Source organism: Plecotus auritus (genome assembly GCF_963455305.1).
Source record: "Plecotus auritus genome assembly, chromosome: 8".
Lineage (NCBI taxonomy): Eukaryota > Metazoa > Chordata > Mammalia > Chiroptera > Vespertilionidae > Plecotus > Plecotus auritus.
Window position 1 is genome coordinate 118,066,786 of NC_137782.1, and position 21,350 is coordinate 118,088,135.

Consider the following 21,350-nt stretch of genomic DNA (forward strand, 5'->3'; position numbering starts at 1 on the left):
CATTTATGGACCAATGATGACAGCATATCAGGACCAAGGGTTTTGTTATAACTACTCTATGTACTAACGGCCCTAGCGAAGGAAAGAAAGATTAAGCAGATTATCTAGTTTTCAGATGCTCTGGAATAGAACCCGTAGATTCCAGACTTTTCTTTTGTTTTAGGTGGGTTTAGATTCACTCTGAAAGATTGGAGGCCCCGCGAGCTTCTCCTTCTCTGCAACCGGAAGGCGGAGGAGGGTCTGCTAAGGAATAAGGAAGTTGAGAGAAATTAGAACTAAGCCCCAGAAAGGCGGGCGAAGGGGCGGGGCAACCGGAAGGCGGGGCGAAGGGCTGTGTGGGCGAGGAGACCGGCGCAGGCGCAGTAGCGCGCCCCTCCGTCATGGCGTCGGCGCCGGCCAGTCAGCCGCCGCTGCTGGCGGCGACTTCCCCTCCGGAGCCCCGGTCTCCGCCTCCTCCTCCTACTCTGCCTGCTCGGCGGCGGAGGCGGCGGTGGCGGCAGCGGTTGTCCCTGCCTCTCCGCCACCTCCACCTCGGCCTATCTCCCGGCCGGCGGCGTTGGCGGGGAGGGGGACAGTAGTAGTAGACGCCCGCCCCTGCCTCACAAGAAGGTGAGTGCCCGCCCCGGCGGCGGGGGCGGCCCCGCCTTCAGCCCCGCGACTCCGCGGCCCAGAGAAGGCCCGGCGCGCTCCGAGGGGGCAAAATGGCCGACCCGGCGGCCCGAGTCCTTCCGCTCTCCACGCCCGCCGCCCGGAGAGGGCGCCGGGGCCCCCAGTGGAGTGTGGAGGAGAAGGGGCGCCTCGCAAGCTGAGGAAGCCGAGGTGTGCGTGAGAGAGGCGGCCAGGGAGAGGCCGGTGGATCCGGAGTGTCAGGGAGGAAGGCGCATCGAGGAGGAAGCCCAAGGTTGAGGGGACAGATAAACAGATGGAAGGCCTGAGACCTGGAGCGGAGCAAACCTCACTGGGAAATAGAAACCTCACAGGAGGGTCGCTAGGGAGGAACGGAGTTAGGGATGGGGAGTAGGAAGTAGCATGGGAGCTCGAAGTTGTAAGGACCTGGGAGAAGGAAAGGGGGTGAATGTTTTTGTTAATCCCCACCCGAGGACATTCTTGCCGATGATTTTTAGAGAAAGTGGAAGGGAGAGAGACATCGATGTGTCGATTAGTTGCCTCCTGCGCGGCCCCGACCGACCGGCTGGGGGATGGAGCCTGCAGCCCAGGGCCGTGCCCTGTACCGGACTCCCACCTGCGAGCCTTCGGTCCGCGAGGGAGGCTCCATCCACTGAGCCAAACCGGCTGGGGTGGCGGTGAGGTTTTTGCGGGATCACGTTGGAGTTTCCCTTGGCTTTTTTAGGGTAACGCCCTGATTAAAGAAGCTAAGATTTACAGGCCTAGGGATCTGAGTTTTTACCTACCAATGTCAAATAAGACCAAGGTGGACATTAGTTGGCGGTGAAAACTGAAATAACCACAGGCAGCAGGGGAAAGCGCTGAGCTCCATTCGGTTTGCGCAGACGCGACTGGGCGTTTTAAAGGGAAAAGGAAGGAATGGGAGAGGGGTGGGGTTCAAGTAGACGCAGGGAAGTGACAGGTGACAGGGGTGGTTAGTGTGAGTGCAGTTAGCTGTGTCTGCTGGCTGGCGTTAGGAAGTTAGGATTCTTTCCTCCCACCGTCACTGGGGGACTCAGGCCTGTATTTCCCGATTATTGCATTTCAAAGGAATGACTTTCAGGTCCTTGAGAAAGACAAGCCTGAATTGTAGGAGACACACACATACATCTTCAAGGGCCAGAGGAAGGATTCACAATTGAAAGCCCGTTTTAGTAAGTACTCTTAAAGAGAGATCAGGAGCCCTTTGAACTCGTCTGTAATAGTGTCAACAACAAAAATAAAGTTAAAAAATAAAAAGTTTTTAAAAAGAGAGATCAGGAGCCTATCATCAGGTGTTGGCTGGAACAAACAGTAAATTTCTTATGACAGTCCTGAGCTTTTCCTAACAAGCTCAAAAGGGACTAGGTCATCCCAGGAATTTCACCTTAGGCTGCTGAGACCATGGTTAAAATTTGGGCAAGTTTCTTGGTGCAGGGGTTTGGGAGGAGTGACCCTGCTAAAAGTTTTGACAATTCTCATCAACACATTTCCTATAACATGAAATGCTATTTCTTTTTCTTTTTTTTTAATCCTCACCTGTAAATTTTTTTTCATTGCTTTTTCAGAGAGAGTGGAAGGGAGGGGGGAAAAAAACGTGGATATGAGAGACACATCCATTGGTTGCTTCCCTCAATGAGGGAGGTGGGGGGGGGGGGGGCGGTGAGCAGAGCGGAGGCAGGGAGAGGAAGCAACCCAGGTACCAGTCCTGGACCCCAGGAATTGAACCTGCGACCCTTCAGAGCACAGGCAGACGTTCTAACCACCGACCACACTGGCTAGAGTGAAAGGCTATTTTTTTCTTGTTTCCATCTAAGAGATGTTTAAATTCTTACAAGACTATACCTGCCCACAGCTTATTCCAAACTGAGATAAGGCTGTAAAGATGGAGTTTGAGCCTACTGCAGAAGATCTCAGTAAAACATTTAGCCATCTTCATTTTAATAATTAACTTTTAGTATTTCCTGTGTTGCCTTATGTTGCTTTTTGTCTACACAGTGAAAGATGGTGGGAGCCAGAATACCTTAGTATAATTCCCTTCTTCTAGAGCAGTGGTTCTCAACCTTTCTAATGCCACAACCCTTTAACACAGTTCCTCATGTTGTGGTGACCCCCAACCATAAAATTATTTTCATTGCTACTTCATAACTAATTTTGCTACTGTTAATGAATCGTAATGTAAATATCTGTGTTTTCCGATGGTCTTAGGCGACCCTGCTAGCGGTTCTCAACCTGTGGGTCACGACAGGTTGAGAACTGCTGCTGTAGAGCCTAAGACCATCGGAAAACACAGATATTTACATTACGATTCATTAACAGTAGCAAAATTAGTTATGAAGTAGCAATGAAAATAATTTTATGGTTGGGGGTCACCACAACATGAGGAACTGTATTAAAGGGTCATGGCATTAGAAAGGTTGGGAACCACTGTTCTAGAGGGACAACAGTAAATATAATAGGCTCATAAAAATAATTTTGTTTTTACCCTCTTCAATGATATATTCCATTTTTGTGTGCTTTTCCATAATCTTTTACACATTTCACTTTGGAGGACTAAAAAAGTAGTAAAATATACATTTATTTTTTTTTTATTCCTCACCCAAAGACCTTTTCATTGCTTTTTAGAGAGGGAAATGGGGAGAGAAAAAAAACATCACTCAGAGAAATAGCGATGGCTTGCCTCCCACACCTACCAGGGCCTGGGATCAAACCTAAAACCCAGGCATGTGCCCTGACTGGGAATTGAACCCGTGACCTTTCAGTGTATGGGAGGATGCTCCTACCAACTGAGCCACACCGGACAGGGCTAAAATACTAATTTTTTAAGACATTTTGTAAGCACTTCATATAAATTTCATTCACTAAAAATGAAAATTAGAAATAACCAGATTGTGTTCCATTAAGTATCTTACTTAGGGAGGACAATTTGGAAGATTAGATTTAGTATCCAGTGAGATAAAAAATAAAATCTGGATTCTTTGTTTTCATATCATCCTGCATATCACCAACAAGCCTAAGTAGTTTATAGATGTCAAGACTATAGTTCAATTTGGCTGTCATAACCAGATCACAGGAAGATTTAGAAACAGTTTCTTATTGAAAAAAAGCTTTTTGCCTGACTGCAATTTCTGTTTTGATTGGGTTTTTTGTGTGATGACTGAGTATATGCAAAATTACTAAAGACTTAATTATGTCAGTTCACACAATGCTAGCAATAACCTTTTATACTACTTCTGGATGTTGTAATGAGAATAGTGAAATAAGAGTCTTTGCTAGTAATAGGTTGTAGTGCTAGTTTCTCCACTAGCTGTATGACCCTGCGTAAGTACCAAACTTTTAAACTTTCACAGTCCTAAACTTCTTTTCTTTGGAGTTTTATCATCTGTGGAAAGGGGTAATTGGATTAGCCCAATTGGGTGGTTTTCAACCAGGGGTAAACCTGTCCCCAAACTCCAACGCAGAGGACATTTGGCAATGTCTGGAGACATTTTTGGTTTTTATCACTGGGCAAGGAAGCATAGTGAGAGCAGGTGCTACAGGTTTCTGTTTGGTATAGGCTGGGGATGCTGCAAGCATCCTAAAATGCACGGGGTAACCATACACACAAAGACACAACCAAGGATTCTCCTACCCAAATGTCAGTAATGTTGAGGTTGAGGAACTCTACACTAACCAAATCCTGGGGTCCTTGACAGTTTTAAAATTGTGAGCTGATTTATAGTTTTGTGTTGATAATCATTCCACATCTTGGTTGTTCATAAAACTATGAACTTGGACCAAAAAATGGCCATCAGATGGCATTCAGAGAGTAATGAAATCTGTTGATTTAGGATTGAGACTATTCACTAGGATTTAAAAAACAATATAATTTATTTCAGTAACTGTTCAGTTAACTGGTACTTAACAAATGGTAAATATTTGATATGTTATAGGCCTTGACTGGTTAGAGCATGGGCCCTGGCACAGAAGGGTCTCGTTCCATCCTAGTCAAGAGCATGTGCCTGGTTTACAGGTTGGACCCGGACCCCAACCTGTTGGATGCAGGAGGCAACCAATCAAAGTGTGTGTCTCTCTCCCTCCCCCTTTCCTTCCCCCTTTCTATGCTCTAAAAATCAAGGGGAAAATATCCTGGGTTAACAAAAACACTAGTAAGATTCAATATATTTTCAGTTTAGATATTTATAAAAGCCTTAAATAAGTGACAAGAGTAAATGGACAAGAAGAGAAAAGAGTGTAGCTTGTTACTTAGCCAGTATCTTATTTTTCTTTAAAAACTTTGTTAGGAGATTGTTCTAGGATTTTAGCAATTACAAAGATCAATAGAAATCTGTAATATGAGATCAAAAAAAAAAAAACTAAGCTAAATGCAATGGTAATGAAGATAGTGTCAAGTTTAGGGGAAGTGATAATTTCACTGTACACAATAATCACAGTCTGTGTTCTTCAAACTGTAGAATGCTACAACCTTTGTAATGAGTAAATAGTATTTACTATGCAAAATAATACAAAATTTAAAAGTAGCATCAAAATTTTCTGAGGGAAGATTTTTTTCAACACCTGGAATTTACTACTATGCCATCTTTCCTCAAATGGCCCTGTTGCCCACCATGTTCACAGAAGTTTGGCACATATGTATTAGTTCAAGTGCCCAACTATGTTAATTTGTAATTTTGTAAGGAATTTCATGGTGCATTAAATACCTGCAAGTTAATTAAACCCAGTTTCACATAGAGGAATTGAACACATGGAGGAATGGGACATAGAGGAAAAGGAAGGACAGATGTGAAAGATACTGATAGAATCGGAGTTTATTCCGAAATCACATTCATCTTTTTTAATACTGTGCTTTTCCACTCCACTTCCCACTTCCCTCCTGGGGAATAATTACAACAGCAATAGTAATTTATCTTCCTCTTCGTTATTCTCTGACTTCAATGGGATGAAATCCTTAGAACTGTCCATGCTTCCCCCCTCTTCTATCTGCTCTCCCCCCAACTATCAAAAATTCCTTTGATTCAACTTGCAGAATGTCTCTTAAATTCTTCCCTTCTTTTCTGTTCTCACTACCACAATTCGGGTTCAGCCCAATAATCTCTTGCCTGCCATACCCTCCTTACCATTATCCCTATTTTGAGTCTCTTCTTCCCCTATTGACTGCAGAATTAAATTTAAATGCCCAAATAAGGCCTATTATGATTGGCCCATTCTACCTTTATAGCACTGTCCTTCTCTGCCTTCTGCATATCTTATTTATCTAAAGTGGATATGCCTTTTCTAATGCCTTCCTCCAGAATACCTTTTCTTTACTCATTTTTTCTTTATATTTTGCCTATCTCCTAGGGATCAATTCAAATCCATTCTCCACAAATTCTTTCCCAAACTCCTAAGCAAGAAGACATTGTACCTTCCTACGTTTTATAGCACTTAACAGGTTTTTATCCTGCATTGTAGTTCTTTGCATATAATTTTACAAAATTGTAAATTCCTTGATATTAGGAATTGTCTTCTTCCCTAATTTATAATTCTCAACGAGTGGGACAACCATGTATAATAGAAAGAGTCGAGATAAACCAAAGTTTAAGATCCAGCTCTGTCATTTAACACATGTGACGAACTATTTTAATCTCTTTGTATCCTGATGTCTTAATCTTCAAAATGTGGGAAATTCCAGTTATCTTGCAGAGGTGAAAGATGGAAAGAATAATCTATTACCTTGTTCGACATACAGTAGTCAATAAATACCTCTTTTTCCCTATCCTGTCCCACAGTGCCCACCATGCTACCTTAAAGACAAAATTAAATTAATAGTGATAAAGTTTAATAAAGCCCAAAGGCATGGAGAACTTGAACTAAGTCATGTTATGGGAATTGAAAGAGTGAAGAGATAGCCCAGCTGGTAAATGGCTCAATTGGTTGGGCATCGTCCAGTGCACAGAAAGTTTTCTGGTTTATTCCCGGTAGGGGGCATGCAGGAGGCAGCCGATGCATGTTTTGCTCTCCAATGGATGTTTCTCTCTAAAAAGCAATAAACCCTAGCAAGTTTGGCTCACTGGTTAGAGCATCGGCCCTTGGACTGAATGGTCCTGGTTCGATTATGGTCAGGTGCACATGCCTCCATCGCGGGCTCGATCCCTGCATGTGGGCGGCAACCAGTTGATGTGTCTCACATCAATGTTCCTCTCTCCCCTCCCACTCTCTCTAAAAAAATTTTTAATATAAATCAATAAAAAAATTAAAAAAAAAATTAGGAGGTAAATTTGATAAAAAACTTTATAAAGCTAGAATTGATATGAATTAGGACTTGATAGGGAGATATATGGCTGAGATTTTGAGCTTGGGAATATGATACTATTTAAGAGAGATAATGACAAAGTAAGAGCTTGGTGAGTGAAGGAGTTAAAAGGTGACTCAAAGTTTCTTATTTTAGTGTCAGCTGTCGACAAGAAAACGTCCAAACCTATAGAGAATTTTTATGAGTTTATCTGAGCCAAACTGGTAACACATACCAGGAAGCAAGATCTCAAATGCTACAGAGAATAAGTTTTGCAATTTCTTTTATGCATTTGAAATAAGGAAGGAACTAAGGAAAATTACATGGGGTGGCGGGGAAGCAAAGTAGGGACTGAATTACAAGATAGTTAAGGTGATATGCTTTCTTGAGATGTGGTTATTGCAAAGATGTATTGACCTAGGTCAGCAATTTTCAACCTTTTTTCATCTCATGGCACACAGTAAACTAATTATTAAAATTCTGTAGCACACCAAAAAAAAAAACTTTTTGCTGATCTGACAAAAAATAGGTATAATTTTGATTGATTTACAACCCTTTTTGTTTCCAAGTGACTTTTTTTTTTTTTAATAAGGTTTTTTTATTTCAGAGAGGAAGGGAGAGGGAGAAAGAAACATTAGTGATGAGAGAGAATCATTGATCGGCTGCCTCCTGCATGCCCCCCAGTGGGGATCGAGCCTGCAACCCAGGCATGTGCCCTGACTGGTTCATAGGTCGACACTCAACCACTGAGCCTGGCCAAGTGATTTTTAAAAAATCAGGTGCCTAGTCCTGGCCAGTTTTCTCAGTGGTTAGAGCATTGGCCCTCAGACTGAAGTGTCACGGGTTCAATTCCAATCAAGGGCATGTACCCCAATGGCAGCCTCGAGTTCCGAGCCCCAGTCTCTCTTACATCGATATTTCTCTCTCTGTCTCTCCACCTCCCTTCCACTCTCTAAAAGAGCCCTAGCTGGTTTGGCTCAGTGGATAGAGCGTCGGCCTGCGGACTAAGGGGTCCTGGGTTCAATTCCGGTCAAGGGCACATGCCCAGGTTGTGGGCTCGATCCCCAGTGGGGGACGTGCCAGGGGCAGCCAGTCAGTGATTCCTGTCATCATTGATGTTTCTATCTCTCCCTCTCCCTTCCTCTCTGAAATCAATAAGAATATTTTTTAAAAAAAATAAAAATCAATAGAGAAAATATCCTCAGGTGAGGATTAACAAAAAATAAATAATCAGGTGCTTATATTTGTATGTAAGAATTTCTGGTACCAAAAATTAGCCAATCAGAAGCAACCGTATTATGCAACATAACCAATAAGATGCAACCCTGTTAAATGACCTGTAAATTTATGGTTCAAGGCGTGGCTCTGGTTGAGCATGAACTGTGAACCAAGAGGTTACTGTTCAATTCCCAATATGGGTGTCGCATCATTGATGTTTCTATCCCTCTCCCTCTCTGAAATCAATAAAGTGGTCCCCTAAGGGGGCTTCTCCTTTAAAAAAAATAGAGAGATACAGGGTATTCACACCCAAAGGCTATTGTTGTGTTGGCTGTTTTGTTTTTCTTTTTTTTTTTCTTCACATTCTAAGGGAAAAGAGGTCAGTGCCCCTGTCTGACTAGTCAAGTATTGCATGTTTAAAAAATTCTTGAGGCACACAGGTTGAAAATCTCTGACTTAGAAACAATGCATTGTTTCATGCACAGAAACAGTGGTCAGGGCTTGTTTAAAACAAAAATAAACCTTTTACTAAAAAGTTGTATGCCTGAAGCATGACTACCCACCATGACCTGCCCTGATAGGAATTCATGGTCAATCACCCTGTGAGATTACTTTCCATAGAACCTCTTTTTTTCTGTCCACACAGTTTAGAACATTCACTTTCAGGAATTAGGCAATGTGGTATTAAGGGTTGAATAGTGAGGGAAATTGTTCTAATTTAGGGTATCCTGAGCTTCCAAGTGACTAGTCTTCAGAAAACTTTCCATCTGTGCTAGCTTTAGTTGTTACAATATTTACCTGTGTTATTAAACATTTTTAATGTCACATCATCATGTTCAAGTTGATTATATTAATTCTGATTCAAGGGAAGTTCTGAAAGTCCTTTTAGTTAAATTTTTTACCTTGCCTAACTTAAGGGTCAAATGTAATTTACATTATATACTTTTAAACAACTCAAAAATAATTTAGAGGAATACTATATATTATAGAGAAATATTTTTAAATATTCATTAAATCCTTTATAATACTTTTCTGATTTGTAATTCTTGAACATAATATTTTTAAGCAAACCTTTTAATCTATACACTGGTATTGAAAAGTAAGCTTAGTTTGAAGATTTCGTGTAGAACCTTTAAATAAATTTATTACAGCATTTTTTATTACAAAGTAATATATGTTCTTTGCAAAAATTTAAACAGCCCTGGCCAGTGTGGCTCGGTTGGAGCATCGTTCAATTCCCAGTCAGGTCACATTCCTTGGTTGCGGGTTCAATCCCTACTTGGGGTGGGTACAGGAGGCAACAAATCTCTCTCTCTCTCTCTCTCTCTCTCTCTCTCTCTCTCTCTCTCTCTCTCTCTCTCCCCCTCTCCCCTTTCCTTCCCCTCCCTAAAAAAAAAAAAAAGGCATATCCTTAGGTGGGATTAAAAACAAATTTTTTAAACAATACATGTGCAGAGAGCAAAATGTTGAGTGTTCTCCCATACTCTTTTTCTAACTCTATTTCCCAAACTCCATTAAGTTTAGTGTGTATCTTTTCATATTTTTCCTATGGGTGTTGAGCTAACACACAAGATGAGACCATCAGATCGGACTCAAATAAATCAGTAATATTAACTAGTATCAAGGTTTACTAATTCAAGGGTACAGGCAATCAGAGGCTTTAATGAAACAGCAATGTCTAATACATGGAAGATGGCTTCTCAGACCATGTTTTCCCACATTGATCATGCATCTCTGACCCAGAATAACAGATGAGGTGTCTAAGTGAGAGTCACCTCACACAGTGGAAATGTTAAAATTATGAATCTGCATTTTAGCTTATATGACAGTCTTCAGGAAATTATGCCTCAGGGATCCTGGATTTATCTATTATAGGTAATCTGTAGCCAGGGACATCTTGCTGAGAGCAGTTCAGATATAAGTTCCCCTCCTCCTAGCAAATATCATTTGACTCTTTACCCAAGGTCCAGAGATCACCTGCCTTCTTCCCTCTTCCTCCTCCCAGGAAAGGGAGTGAATGGATTACAATCCAGCTCTAACTCCTCCATATAGTCAATAAATGTGTATATACTTAAATTTTGTTCTATATGTTGAGTTTTTATATTAAAATTGGACTTTAGATCAATAGGTAGATATGTAGGTAGATATTTAGGTAGGTAGAGTTCTACATCTATACACAGTTAATACATCAGACATTTCTCTATGTGGTTCCAACACATTTATTTAAATGGCCATTTGGTATGTATTTTGGTGTTCCATGATTTGCATTGTATTTATAAACTAGTAAACTTCCATAAATAAATTTCAACCGTTAGGAACTCTAGGTAGTGGTATAGACCTCAAGTGTAAATGTACGTAGTAATTTTGACATAGATTATTTATTGTGGTGAGAAACACTTTTAGCAAATATTCTAGAAGTTAATATGTGAATATGACTGTAGCCGTGAGTGGCTTGTCTAATCCTTGTTTAGTGAGCCTTGCTTATGGTCATGTTTGTGCCAAATGTGGAGGACAGTTGCCTACCATGGGTAACAATGGTTTGTGGTTCCTTCATGGAATTCTCAGATGACATTAGTGGTATAACTCTAATTAGTGACTATCTTAAAATAGACTATTTCTTGAGATGGTCCTCTATAAAAAAACAAAATTCCAAGGCTGGATTTCTTAGACCAGCCTCTCAAAACTAGAACTACAGATAATTTCCATAAAGTCCAGATTCCTACTGGTGACCCAGTAACTTCTCCTTCAGAATAGTTTTTTCTGGACTAAGTAAAAATATCTATATATATAAAAGGCTAATAGGCAAAGTGTCCCCTCAGGAGTTCAATCACTCGCTATGACATGCTCTGACCACAAGGGGATGACAATGAAGGAAGGCCCCAGCCAGCAGCTGGGGAAGGCAGGCCCCAGCTGGCAGCCAGAAGGAAGGCCCCAATTGGCCCTGATTGCTGGCCTGGCCTAGGGACCCTACCCATGCACGAATTTCGTGCACCGGGCCTCTAGTTAATTATCATATTTATTATCATAGGCTTACTAAATGTTTCTATACCAAAGTTCTAATGAGCAAAAAGCTAATATTATGGTCTTCCAAGCACTCAGGAAATTAAGATTTGAGATGGTACATTTGAGATGCTACATACCTAGTTGAAAATTAAAAGTACAGCCCTGGCTGGTTTGGCTCAGTGGATGGAGTGTCAGCCTGCGGACTCAAGGGTCCCAGATTCGATTCTGGTCAGAGGCGCATGCCCGTGTTGTGGGCTCCATTCCCAGCGGGGGGCGTGCAGGAGGCAGCCAATCAATGATTCCCTCTCATCATTGATGTTTCTATTTCTTCCTTTCCCTTCCTCTCTGAAATCAACAAAAATAAAAAGATTAAAGTACTATCTTAGGGACTCTTTCCCCATCCCCACGTGGGAGTCCGTGCTGTGAGATTCTTTCCCTTTCCCCACGTGGGAGTCTGTACTTGTTCTTCAATAAATTTCCACCTTTGCTATACCATCTTCAAAAAAAAAAGTACTACCTTAAATTTTAATATGATCTATCTTACCTTCCTTTATTTTAGTCATAAATACCACTTAACTGAACAAAAACTAAACTTTTTACAGATACCTTTTGTAAAAGGCATATCTGGAGTAGTAATATAGTTTGAATCACAAAGGATTTCACATTATATAGTAGGTTGAAAATAAAGGGCTTCTAAATCAGGATTATTTCTACTGAAGCTGATACTTTAATTTGAAAATAAGCAAAACTATTTTTAAACTCTTAGTTCAGACTAAATATATTAAAAATTATGAGGTGTAAATTTGGGGTCAACTTTGTTCTAAAATAAACTAAATATTTTCCAGGGTAAAATGTATGCTCAAAAAGTGAGCTTTACTTTCGGATTTACAGGAAGCAAAATAAGCAATTGAAGATGGAGTTTGTGAATTTTCAGATGATCTTTGTTGATATAATTCTAAACTTTGAATGTTTTAATCTTTAAAACAATATTTTGGTTGTTTCCAGGTGACTAGGAGTGAAGTTATGGACAAAAATTAGTTTTCTAATCTTTGTATCATGTTTTCTAGCTCCCCAGTTGTTGCACAGTCTCACTGTTTGGGGAAAGTTTATGCTAGAAAACTGAAGGCAATTAATGGGTGAATATGATCAGATTTCTCCACCAAGTTCTCAGCCTGATAAGGGTAAGATTCCATTTACCTCTTTATTGATCTCTGCACCATCTGTGGTCTTTCATGACTCCTTTTATTTAGCATGTCTTCAAGGTTCATACATGTTGAACCATATGTCAGTACTTCATTCTTTTTTATTGATAAATAATATTCCATTGTATGAATATCCACATTTTATTCATTCATCAGTTAATGGACATTGAGTTGTTTCTACTTTTTAGCTGTTATGAATAATGCTGCTATGAACATTTGTATACAAGTTTTTGTGTGGATATAAGTTTTCAATTCTCTTGGGTATATATCTAAGTGTGAAATTGCTGGGTAACTATATGTTTAACATTTTGAGGAACTCCTAAACTTTTTTCCAGAGTAGCTACAGCATTTTATATCTCCACCAATATTGAATGAAGTTTCCATACATAAACTTAATGTCATTTGTCATTTAGATGATTTGTCATTTTGATTAGTCATTCTAGTGAGTGTGAAGTAAAATCTTTTTTTTTCCTTTTCTTATTTTTTCTTTTTTATTGAATTTATTAGAGTGACATTGGTTAATGAAATGATAGGTTTCAGGTGTACAATTCTATAACTCATCATCTGTATATTATACTGTGTATAAAGTCTTTTTATTATTAAAACTTTCCAAACAGAAAGTAGAGAAAAGTAGTATGAACACTCATGCACCCATAATTCAATTTCAATAATTATCAACATCTTTTCAATCTTGTTAGTGGCTTTTTAAATACAGTTTTATTAAAGTATAGTTGATATACAATAAGCTGTACACATTTAAAGTATACAATTTGATGGTTTTTGACAGATGTATATGCCCATAAAATTACCAACACAATCAAGATGGTAGACATATCCATACCAAAAACAATGCCCTTTATAATCATTTCCTCCCACCTCTTCCTGCTTCATCTCAAAGCAGTCACTGTTTAAAAAGTCACTACTACTATAGTTTAATTTGCTTTTTCTAATGTTTTATGTAAATAGTATCATCTAAGTACTCTTTTGTTAGACTTCTTTCACTCAGCATAATTATTTTGAGATTCATCCATGTTGTTCAGTGTATCAATAGTTTATTCCTTTTTACCACTGATAGTATTCCATTATGAATACTAGCAGCCCGGTGCATGAAATTTGTGCACGGGGACGCGTGGGAGGGAGGTCCCTCAGCTCGGCCTGGACCCTCTCGCAATCCGGATCCCTCTCGCAATCTGAGACTGCTGGCTCCTAACCACTCGCCTGCCTGCCTGCCTGATTGCCCCTAACCACTCGCCTGCCTGCCTGATCACCCCTAACTGCCTCTGCCTGCCTGCCTGACCGCCCCTAACCACTCACCTGCCTGCCTGATCACCCCTAACCACCTCTGCCTGCCTGCCTGCCTGATTGCCCCTAACTACTCGCCTGCCTGCCTGATTGCCCCTAACTGCTCGCCTGCCTGCCTGATGCCCCTAACCTCCTCTGCCTGCCTGCTTAATCACCCCTAACTGTTCACCTGCCTGCCTGATCACCCCTAACCGCCTCTGCCTGCCTGCCTGATTGCCCCTAACCACTCGCCTGCCTGCCTGATCACCCCTAACCACCTCTGCCTGCCTGCCTGAGCGCCCCTAACCACTCACCTGCCTGCCTGATTGCCCCTAACTGCTCGCCTGCCTGCCTGATCTCCCCTAACCTCCTCTGCCTGCCTGCTTAATCACCCCTAACTGTTCACCTGCCTGCCTGATTACCCCTAACCACTTGCCTGCCTGCCTGATTGCTCCTAACCACACTGTCTGCCTGATTGCTCCTAACCACTCTGCCTGCCTGCCTGATCACCCCTAACCACTCCCCTGCCTGCCTGATCGCCTCTAACCACTCTACCTGCCTGCCTGATCACGCCTAATCACCACTGCCTGCCTGCCTAATCACCCCTAACCACTCTGCCTGCCTGCCTGATCACCCCTAACCACTCTACCTGCCTGCCTGATCACCCCTAACCGCTCAACTGCCTGCCTGATCACCCCTAATCACCTCTGCCTGCCTGCCTAATCACCCCTAACCACTCTGCCTGCCTGCCTAATCACCCCTAACCACTTTGCCTGCCTGCCTGATTGCCCCTAACTGCCTCTGCCTCAGGCCCTGCCGCTGCGGCTTCTTCTGGAATGACGTCCAGAAGGTTATTCGACTGTCTGGTCTAATTAGCATATTATGCTTTTATTATTATAGATACCGGTGTTTATTTGATTTATCCATTCGCCTGTTGATCAACATTTGGTTGTTTTCCTTTCCGAGGCTATTACAAATCAAATAAAGCTGCTTTGAATATACATGTATATGTAGGTCTTTGTATAGACATATATTTCCTTTTCTTTTGGGTAAATATCTAGGAGTAGAATAACCAGCCCCTATAGTAGGTATCTGTTTAACTTCTTCAGAAACTGCCAAACTGTTTGTGAAGTGCTTTACCATTTACATCCCCACCAACAATATAAGAGAATTCCAATTGTTGTGCATCCTCACCAACACTGGTATTGTCAGTCTTTTTCATTTCAGTCATTCTAATACGTGTATGGTGGTACCTCATTATGGTTTTATTTGACATTGACTTGACAGCTAATGATATCTTTTCGTGTGTTTTTTGGCCATTGCATATATTCTTTTCTGAAGTGTGTTCAAATTTTTGTAGATATTTAATCAAATATTTGTTATATTATTTTATTCTATTCAGAATTGTTATACTCTTTAAGTTGAATAGTAGCTAAATTTTCTAACTCACCAAATTAGGCTTCATGTAGACTTCCTTTTTAATCTCAAATGTCCAGATAAGATATCATTAGTGACTCTGGAGTGCTATGTTAGGCTTATTTTTCTTTTAAAGGGAGGACTGTTCAATTCTGCACAGGTTATGCTAATTTTTGGAGATAAAATGTATCACCAGAAATATCTAGGAATTATCATCTCATAATCAGTACATTCTCTGCTGTATTTGTACTTAGGCAGGATTTTAGGCAGTGTAAAGAAAGGGAGGCAGGAATAGTACTGTCTCCCCCACAAAAAAAAAATCAAACAAGCAAATAAAAACTAGTATATGCACTCTAATGTTTTTCTGAAACTTTTCTGTACATCAATTTAACTCCCTCTCGGCTTTCATCTCCTTTTCCTCCCTTAGCCCTCCCACCAGTAGTTTGATAAGAGAACAAACCAGAAGGCATCCTAGAATGCTTTCCCACCAATCACAAGTAGCGGAATGAAATCCAAGTCCTACATAGAAGAGACGGAACTCTGTTCTCTCATTTTCCCTCGTGCCCGATATCTGAGAGTTTTATCTCATAGCTGACTTTCCAATTTCTAGTGTTCCCAAACCATTTTATAAACATCCTTTTATTTTTTAAGTTCTGTAGTACTCTAGTCAGGTGAGTATGTATGTTTATTTAATTTTGTTTGGGAGAAAACAATATACAGAAACTAATTAATCAGAACTATAGAAAATATATGAACATTTAGATCAGGCTACCCACCATGTGTTCCTATCACACATCTCTACATACCTTACATTTTCAGCCCTACAACAAAATCTTATATGTCAGCTCCTTTCTGCCCCCTCATCCCTCTTCTGAGAAAGATCAAGTTCCTTGTGAGTAGCCTAGGAGATATTTGACTATCCAGATGTTCCTTTTTGGCATATAAAGTCATGATATTTAACTTTTATACTGAATTAGGTTTTAATTTGTTTGGACTTATATGTTTTGTATTGTTTTGTTTTGAAGCTCTCTTCAAGAACAAAGATATATTCAGAATAAAATAATCTAATAAAAATAAATTTCTTTTATCTTCTTTACAGAAAATCCCTTGTTGTCAACCTAATGAAGCATTCAAAGAAGACATATGACTCTTTTCAAGATGAACTTGAAGATTATATCCAAGTGCAGAGAGCCAGAGGCTTAGAACCAAAGACTTGTTTCAGACAGATGAGAGAGGACTATTTGGAAACCTGTAGGGACAAAGAGGAGGTTGATTTCAGACCCAGGTATAGAAGGTTTGATCAAAGACTCCCAACTGAAACCATCCAGACCCACCCAAGGTCATGCAGTGTTTCACAAACAGTGGAAAACCAGTTACCTCAGTGGCTACCAACTCATGACAGCATGAGATACTGTCAATTCACCAGGGACTGTTTCTCAGAAAAACCAGCACCCCTGAACCTTAGTCATCAAGAGTATAACTATAGCTCATACTGTGTAGAATCTAGAGTTTACAAGCACCTCTCAGAAAACAGTACCAGTACCCATAAAGCTGGTCATGAACGGATGCACCAGAAGAGAAAACGGCACCCAGAAGGCAGAGAAATATCGGAGGAGAAGCAGCCCGAGCATAAGAGGAAAAAAGATTGTCAGGAAATAGGTTTAGACAAACACAGGAGCATCCAAAAAAGCAACACCAAGGTAGAAACAGTCAGGATCAGCACAGAGAAGCTTAAGAATCAAAGGGAGAGAAAAAGACGAGATGTAGCCTCTAAGAAAGAGGATCGTAAGCGTAGAAAAGAGAAAAAGGAACAAGGCAACGAAAGGACAGAGGAGGAAATGCTGTGGGACCAGTCTATCCTTGGATTTTGAAGCTCTTGAGTTGATTCTCCTGAGGTTAAACTGAAAAATCATTGAGGAGCTTGGCTTTATGATGTTCATGTTCATAGCACTTTTCTCATGGAACAGGTACTTTCACTTCTAACAAAGGCCAAGTGAACAGAGAGTATTTAGGCCTTGGCCAGGTAGCTCAGTTAGTTGGAGTGTGGTCCCACTAAGCCAAGCTTTCAGGTTCAATCCCTGGTCAGGGCATATACAAGAAGCAACCAATGAATGCACAAATAAGTGAAACAACAAATTGATGTTTCTCTCATTCTCTCCCTCTCTCTCTCAAATAAATAAATAAACAATTCTTTAAAGTATTTGATATGCCTGATAACTCCAACATGGAAATTACTTTTCATTTTCTAGAAACTTCATTACATTTTTCCTACATATAATGTAATTTCCCTTAATGAGAGTGGCTTTGCTTTTATTCATCAAATTGCTACGATGGTGGAAATATTTTTCCCTTGGGAAGTCATTTATTTTGAATTGGAGGATTAATAGGCTTTATAGAATCTATTTCTTAATTGGGTTTTAGTTTGGGGTGGGGTATTTTTATATTCTTTAGTTTTCTCAAATCAATTTACACTTTTTTCCTCTGCTAGATAGATATTTTGTGGGGTTTTTTTGAAGCTCTTTTATAGATTAAATAATGAAAAATGAAATACATTAAAATAATAGGTTACATATACTTTTAAAAGTTTCAAAGAGTATACAAAATCCATTTATAATAAGTGTTTATAATAAAGTTCTAATTTCTACATTTGTTGTTCTGTATCAATGATCTGTTCCCATTCAATGATTTTCTTCTGGAAGAGTAATAACTGAGCAGTTTGTATATAAAAGGCAGGTCTTTTGGGTAGGCCACACTACAGTTATAAAAATTCCTTATCTGCCATACCTTGCTCATTCATATTTAAACCCATTTTATTCCTATCTCTCAATCCTCTTTCATGTAACCAGTCTCCCTACCTTTGCTGAGCTACTGCCTTACTCAGCCTTACTCCTCTCTGGGTCACCATCTTACCTAGCCTTCTAAATCACACACACACACACACACACGTCTGTGCCACCATTCTCTGAATATTCTCTCATATACTCTTGAGGCCGGTGACTCTCCTTCCCTTGGAGGCCAATGGTAAACCTGTTTCTTCACCCATGGTCACTCCAGGAAGTCTCTAGACCCCCTGAAATCCAGCCAGCACCTATCTGCAGGGTACCTCTATACACCACACCTCTTGGATTCTATCCCCGCAAGGAGCAGGTTCAAACTTCAGACTTGGAAGGAGACTGGACTAGGCTCCAGTGTAATCTCTGCGCTTCAGCATCCCTCCATGTAAAATGGAGAAAGCAATGCAATTTCCTTTACGGTGGCTGTGGAGATGAAATGAACAACAATGTTCAGTGCTTGCCAAAGCCAGGGCTACCTAACATCAGCTGTTATGAATTCTGGTCTCCAGGCAATCCAGGATACAGTTGGGTATCCATCCTGCCTGTGAGGGTTGTCCTCCTATTTACCTACTAGAGGCCCGGTGCATGAAATTCGTGCACAGAGGGGGGTTCCTCAGCCTGGCCTGCACCCTCTCCAATCTGGGACATCCCTCACAATCCTGGACGACTGGCTCCTAACCACTCGCCTGCCTGCCTGCTGGCCTGATCGCCCTACCTTGCCCCCCTGCCTGCCTGATCGCCGCTAACCTCTCTGCCTGCCTGCCTGATCGCCCCTAATTGCCCTCCCCTGCAGGCCTGATCTCACCCCCAACTGCCCTCCCCTGCTGGCCTGATCACCCCTAACTGCCTCTGCCTCAGCCCCTGCCACCATGGCTTTGTCCAGAAGGAAGTCGGACATCTGGAAGATGGCCGGTCAACCCGGTCTAATTAGCATATTATCCTTTTAGTAGTATAGATAGAATATATAGGATAGGATTGCTTAAATGGGGGGAAAGCCTTTTTCAGCAGGAGGAGATGCTCTTGGCAGACAAAAACACATAATCCCTATATCTGGACTGATAGCCAGCTATATGCACTATACTGCCAAACCAGTCATTAAAAAATTAAATCACTTTCTTTTTTTTTTAATATATTTTATTGATTTTTTACAGAGAGGAAGGGAGAGAGATAGAGAGTTAGAAACATCGATAAGAGAGAAACATTGATTAGCTGCCTCCTGCACACCCCCTACTGGGGATGTGCCTGCAACCAAGGTACATGCCCTTGTCCGGACTTGCACCTGGGACCCTTCAGTCTGCAGGCCGATGCTCTTTCCACTGAGCCAAACCAGCTAGGGCGAATCACTTCCTGACACCTTACACCAAACAGCTGTTGCCCTTAAAACCCCTCCTCAGCCCCCACCTTAGGTTCTGCCTTCACAGTTCACCCAGAGTAGGTTCTGATCGGTTGGTTTCTATGCCAGTCAGTGTCAAAAGCTCCACCTCCTAGGCAGCCATTGGCTCCTCACAATTCACGCAGATTTGGTTCTGATTGGTCAGTTTCTATGCCAGTCAGCATCTCCAGGCCTATCTCCAGACCTGATCATAGAGGCGGGGCTGATCAGCAGCCACCCCAGGCTGCTGGCGAGCAGGCTGAACTGTTGACCTCTGGGAGAGATAGTGGCTTGGCTGCTGGTGAGGGAGAAGCAGGGTGTGATCAGCGTGCCTCTCTCTCTCTCTCTCTCTCTGAGAGGTCAGCAGTTCAGCCCTCTCACCTGCTGTGTGCACAGCCTAGCAAATGGTGGAGCCTCCCTGTCATTGCAGATATGATGGACACAGGGTTTTTATATATTAGGATGCTCCTGGAGGAGCCAGCTCAATTATTGACTGCCCCTGCCTCAACCATTTCCAGGGGAGAGAGTATGGTGGGGAGGGGGGGACAGGCAAGAGCCTAGTCCCCCCTCTCTGCCCCTCCCTCCCGCCTAAGTGATTAGTGCTATCACCTGGAGTGGGCAACTTCCTGCCTTGGCCACTGTTCTCCCATCCTTCTAGTTCTTTCACATGCTTTCTCATCATCTAGATTGCTCACAGAATACTAAGCAGTGTGCCCAGCCTGAGGGCAGAACCATTCCAGTATGCAGAGCTTGTCTTTATTATGTTGAGTATTTATGCTGTGCCAGCACCACTGTAACATTATATATATATATATATATATATATATATATATATATATATATATATATATATATTACATAATATATCCATATTACATAATATATCCATATTACATAATATATCCATATTACATAATATATCCATATTACAGATGAGAAAACAGACTCAGAGCGACTAAGAAACACACCTAAAATCATGTAGTGTGTAAGTACACTTTGGCTGCCTCATAAACCATCTAACAACTTACGATTTAAAACAGCAAACGTTGCCCTAGCCCAGTGGTCGGCAAACTGCGGCTCATGAGCCACATGCGGCTCTTTGGCCCCTTGAGTGTGACTCTCCCACAAAATACCACGGTCTGGGCGAGTCTATTTTGAAGAAGTGGCATTAGAAGAAGTTTAAGTTTAAAAAATTTGGCTCTCGAAAGACATTTCAATTGTTGTACTGTTGATATTTGGCTCTGTTGACTAATGAGTTTGCCGACCACTGCCCTAGCCAGTTTGGCTCAGTGGATAGAGCGCAGGCCTGTGGACTGAAGTGTCCCAGGTTCGATTCTGGTCAAGGGCACATGCCTGGTTGTGGTCTCGATCCCCAGTAGGGGGTGTGCAGGAGGCAGCCAATCAAAGATTCTCTCTCATCGTTGATGTTTCTATCTCTCCCTCTCCCTTCCTATCTGAAATCAATAAAAATATATTTAAAAATAAATAAAAATAAAACAGCAAACATTTATTTTTCACGATTTTGTGGATTTTCTGGGTTGACTCAGTAGGGGCTGGATGTCCACAGGGCCTAGTATCTGGGGGTGGGGGTGGAAGAAGGAGTTCAACATCAGCTGGGTGATGGGAACATGCCGCAAATCTCTCATTATTCCGAGGGGCTTGTACAAGGTGGCTGAGTTCCAAAAGCTGCATGAGGGCAAGCACAGGCACTTTCCAAATATAGCTGGTACCACATTTGCTATTGTCCCTTTGGCCAAAGCAGGTCATAAGGCCAAGCCCCACAATATGTGAGGGGACTGTCCAAGGGGTAGATACAGGGAGGGAGAATTGCTGCTGCCATCTTCTCTGACAAATCTACCATATATAACTTATAAGTGTACAACTGGAATTCAAAACCAAGTTGTCAGATTACAAAGTTCAACTGCCTGGCTGGTGTGGCTCAGTGGTTGAGCATCAGCCCATGAACCAAGAGGTCACCAGTTCGATTCCTGATCAGGGCACATGCCTGGGTTTAGGGCTCAATCCCTGAGCAGAGGGAGGGGTGGGGGGGGGGTGCAGGAGGCAGCCCATCCATGTTGATGTTTCTTTCTCGTGGATGTTTTTGTCTC

At 41.6% G+C, this 21,350-nt stretch overlaps 1 protein-coding gene across 1 annotated transcript; it reads left to right on the forward strand.

The window, feature by feature from the left end:
* The first annotated feature begins 473 nt into the window (after nucleotides 1-473).
* KRCC1 (lysine rich coiled-coil 1) lies at nucleotides 474-17,236 on the forward strand. The gene is made up of 3 exons (XM_080684243.1): nucleotides 474-609; nucleotides 12,205-12,318; nucleotides 16,136-17,236. Exon 3 carries the CDS (start codon nucleotides 16,158-16,160, stop codon nucleotides 16,905-16,907), a length of 750 nt encoding a protein of 249 aa, XP_080540369.1. The 5' UTR covers nucleotides 474-609; nucleotides 12,205-12,318; nucleotides 16,136-16,157; the 3' UTR covers nucleotides 16,908-17,236.
* Nucleotides 17,237-21,350: the final 4,114 nt, after the last annotated feature.

What these genes read in the sequence shown, in the direction of transcription:
- KRCC1 (XM_080684243.1), top strand. Translation starts at nt 16,158, where the DNA reads ATGAAGCATTCAAAGAAGACATATGACTCTTTTCAAGATGAACTTGAA.